Source organism: Merops nubicus, unplaced genomic scaffold (assembly GCF_000691845.1).
Source record: "Merops nubicus isolate BGI_N331 unplaced genomic scaffold, ASM69184v1 Scaffold47538, whole genome shotgun sequence".
NCBI lineage: Eukaryota > Metazoa > Chordata > Aves > Coraciiformes > Meropidae > Merops > Merops nubicus.
The window spans coordinates 1-4,480 of record NW_008627285.1 but is presented as its reverse complement, the minus strand read 5'-3'; the positions used below and the strand labels follow the sequence as shown (position 1 = coordinate 4,480).

Below are 4,480 nucleotides of genomic sequence, written 5' to 3'. Positions count from 1 at the left end.
CCCAGTGAGTATGTCAAAGTTCAGAAGCAACATTAGCATACTGGGAACAGTGAGATAGACGCTGACATAGCAAATTCATTTCTTAAGCAAAGAGCAAGACAAGCTAAGGATTAAAACTGGGAAATCATAGGGGGGGAAAAAAAAAAAAAAGATGTCAATCCAAAACCCAAAGGTGAGTAAGAAATAAAAGCAGAGTCAGGACACATGTAATAAGTAGTAATGACGGCCAGGAGCTACCTTGGCACAAAATAAGAACGGATAGAATAAAATCCCATCACTCGTGTGCTGCAGAGCTCGAAGATATTTTTGTCACCAAATTTCTGAATTAATTCTAGCTGAGGCAAGCAAAACTGAGATCTCTAATGAGTCCTTTCATTCCCAGCTCAATACTAGTTTACCATACAGCTGTCTTCCAGGTGTCCTGCCAACAGGATCCCACTCATTAACTATACAGACATTAATTACATAGACATAAAATTTAGTAAGAACGGCATTTAGAAAGATCAGAGTGAAACTTTTAAGATTTTGTTTTGTTTTGTTTTTAATACAGATACAATATTTTTCCAAGGTCACTTTAGAGTGAGTGGCATACAGGGTATTGAAATGGAAGTGCCCATACAGTCATTTCAGATTAAGTGTGCACAGTATATTCTACAACACAAAACCTGCATTTAGCGTTTTGGGTTTTTTTTCTCCAGAATGATTTGGCAGCTTCAAGAAGCTCACACACATTTCCATTCTCAAAATCAATGCACCGAGCCACAAAGCCCAAAGCTGAAGGGCAGTGCAGCCCCGCAGGGCGCTTATCTGGGCAGAGGCCGCCGGGCAGCGCGGGCCGCAGCCGCCGCGGGGCTGTCTTTGCCGCAGCCCTCGAAGTACTGCTGCTCGATTCGCCGGCAGAAGGCCGTGAGGTTACTGTAGTTCTTCACTTTTTCAGAGAGTTCGTCAGTCGTTAGTTGAGTAGTAAGGATTGTGAACAGATGTCCAAATACCAGAGCATCTAATTCAGTTGGTCTGTAAAAACAAACAGAAAAAAAGAATAGGTATTCTGGAAAGCAAGTCATGATCAAGAAAAGCCCTGCTGTTCTGAATAGCTTTTAGATAGCCACGCAATCTTAATAATTGGGAAGGAATTGGGCAACACTGAACTTAGCCAATGCATGAAAACGGCGTCTGCAGTATATAAGCATACTGCTAGTGCTCAGTATGGCATCTTTCTTTGCCTTGGATATCTTGGAAACATGGACATAACACTTCTAAGAAGGGATAGAGTTACTCTATCAAATATCCAATATCAAACTATGCTCCACCTTTTAGTTCTGTAGCAAGGGCAAATGCTTATCTGGTCTTTTAGGAAGTTTTCTTTTTCTTCTGCAGATGTATATAAAAACACCAGCTATTACCTCACACAGAATAAAAAAATTAATAAAGGAGGGGAAAATCATAAAACCCCTATTCAACCAATAAGAAAAGGAGCTCCAGGGTGGCAGCAGCTGGCAACATCTCTTTTTTTGAAAGGGGACTACACAGAAGAAAACAGGTTCTTTGCGAAGTGGTGGTCTATTGAATGTTTCTGGTCCTACCTCATTTTAGGTACAAACCTCCTGAATTGTCATCTTGGACCCCGTATGTGACCATCACAGCCCATGTGCAAAAAATTATTTACTTTTCAAATATATTAATAACACTTCTTTGCTAGTGTTCAAGTTAAGCAGTATGAGGGTTTTCTAACTGATACATTTTTTGCCTGTCTATTTGTGGATCACTAAGAACTCTCCAGTGGAGCTGTGGACCCTTGTATAATCAAACTTATAACAGGCTGCTTTCCTTAGTTACCTCCTAGAGGCTCCCAGAAGTCACAGACTGAAACATATTGGACTAAGAACATATATGTTCAGTCACATTTGCAAGGGCTAAAAAGCTTAAAGGTTGAAACTGTATCAACAAAGCCTGGTTAACAACCAAAACAAAATGCCCAAGCTCCAGTTCTTTACAAACACAGAAAGAAAATCTAGGAGATTCTATGTTTAAGAATTGTTTGAGAAGATGCAGTTCAAACTTGTCTTCTATAATGCATATTCTGTATCTACTCAATTTACACTACCCATCTAGTCTAGACTTGGAAAAGATTAAGGGGCAGACAAACACACAGAAAAGTAACCAGGACCATATGCTGCCTTTTGAAGACATCTCCCTGTCCAGACCTGAGCATTTCTAGCCTGCTCTAAGCACAGGAGACAAGAGGGAGCTAACGTAAGGTTATTTAAACCCACAACACTTCAAAGATACTGAATTATTGGAAAAAAAAAAAAGAAAAAAAAAGTTTTCCAATTGGAGGAATATGGTAAAAGCAGAGGACATCCCATGAAGGCCAGGTTGTTCCTTTTTTCTCCCCTAGCAACATAAATCTCAGTTTTCACTTTGCAAGTGATCCTTTACTGACACAGGGCTGGCTTCTCCCAGTTCTTACAACTCACAGCACCCTCATGCCGATTCAGTTCATTCAGAACTGCCCCTGGTGTTAAGGAAGACAGGACAAACTGTCCTGGTCAGGACGGCATGGCAAACATTCACTCCCCTGTACCCAGCAGAGAACGTTACCCAGGAAATAAAAGGAGAGCTTTAAACTTATCATTTATAGTAAGAAACTAACTGTATAAAGGCGTACATTTGTAGGCTCCCTAAGTTGTGGTAGACTCTGTAGAGAAGGCAAGCAGGAGTAAAACTAAATCGTGAACAGAAAAATAACGAACAGAAACTAATAAAACCTTTTATTACTTATTTCTGAAATTTCATGCTTTATATTCCAGTCACACATTTGTATTTCCACAACTAACCACGTGGCATTAAAATAAAACACGAGTTTTCCATATATGTATTCATATGTGGATGTATTTCTCTCTCACATTCCTAGATGTAATATTTCAGTGAAGAGTAACTTACTGCTTACTGAAGAAATATGGTTGTGTTCCTAATCTCTGGGAGAGAGCCTGACAACACTGATCTACGTCTTCAAGCACCTATCAAAACATACAAGAGATAAAAGATCCGTACTGTCAGGAAATACCAACACTGCAAAAAATAACCTCCTTACTCTTCTTTGCACTGGTGGTGGGAACAAGGAACATACGACGCTGGAACATCAAAAGCTGTTAGTCAAACCTACACAGGTAGCTAAGTGTTACTTAATCTCACATTTGATGTAAGGCAATTCTGCTGAATTGCTTCCCCTAACATTTCTAACAGCTTAATGAAAGTTACTAATTTATACCTCAAAACTGCTTTGCTGCCTTTTTTTTTTTTTTTTTTAAGACCTCTGACAAGGGAAGCCACAATCCTGCAAAGTGTGCGTATTAACAACTTGTTTTCAGGACTGCAGCCTAAACTCACATCACCAGGGATGTACAGTCATGGAAAAACATCCCTGCTCCCAGCCCATCGGGTTGCACTTAAATTTATTGCTTCTGAAAGCAAATCCCCGACTCCAGATAATGTTTTAAAGTACAGACTGTATTTTTTAAGATCTGTTTCAAGAAAGCGTTACTCTCCAAAGCCTGAAAAAAGTGTAAAGAAATAAGCTTCACTTTTCATACTGACCTGTTGAGGGGTCTTTCCAGCCCATCCAATGGCTTTCATCTTTCGCCTTACCTCCCACTGCTTCTGATAGGACAAGATGCGGTTAAGAGGCCATGGGTAAGGGGAGCCGTATCTTGGGTGAGTAATCTTTGGTCACAAACAGAGAGATACTGTGTTATCATATAACAAGATACAGACATCTCTATGCACGAAATAGCAAATATTCAAATACTTCTATCAGAAAAGGAGCTGTAAAACAAAGGGGAGTTGTGTGATACGCTGCAATCATTTCTGCAGAACTTGTAGTTTGCAGCATAACCATTGAAAACTATTACTTCAGAAATGTATACAATGCCTGTATCTGCTCCACAGTCAGCTACCTCCAAGTAATGACACAACTCCCCTAAAATGTATATGCAAGCAAAATTAAAGTGAAAAGACTGTATCATTAATGGTATCAACCTCAATGTTTCATTTATGAGTAGGGACTTGCAATTGTGAGCAAAAGTGTTTGCTCATTAAATTTTCATTAAGATAAATGCTGCAGAACCACTCACCTCCTCTGCTGTAACATCATCACACCACTGGAGATAGAGCTAGGAACAGAAAGAACACTTACTAAAACTTCCTAATAAAGGAGAACAAAGACAATAATTTCTCACCAGTAGAATTTTCTTTCTTGTATTAGATTAAATTTTCATTCTATTCCTTCCGTTAGACCTCTGAATGTAGAAAAGAAATTAAAACTGGAAGGCAAAAGCCCTGCCACCAGCCCTGCTTTTGCCAGGCCCGGGCTGCGACCAGAGGCCCGGACACGTCACCAGTCCCCGGCTCCCCAGCGTTCCCAACGCCATCCCGAGGCGCCCCGCAAGGGACCCCGGGCTCCCCCCGGCGCGTGAGCGCA

General features: G+C 40.5%; 1 protein-coding gene across 1 annotated transcript; it reads right to left on the bottom strand.

Annotated features, from left to right (window-relative positions):
* Nucleotides 1–803: 803 nt before the first annotated feature.
* On the bottom strand, nucleotides 804–4,172 carry LOC103778654 (metaxin-2-like; the record flags this gene model as incomplete). The annotated part of the gene is made up of 4 exons (XM_008946251.1): nucleotides 804–1,014; nucleotides 2,944–3,020; nucleotides 3,598–3,723; nucleotides 4,134–4,172. Coding segments are annotated over 4 exons (453 nt in total), but the record flags the coding sequence as incomplete, so codon positions are not given.
* Between the last annotated feature and the right edge of the window lie 308 nt (nucleotides 4,173–4,480).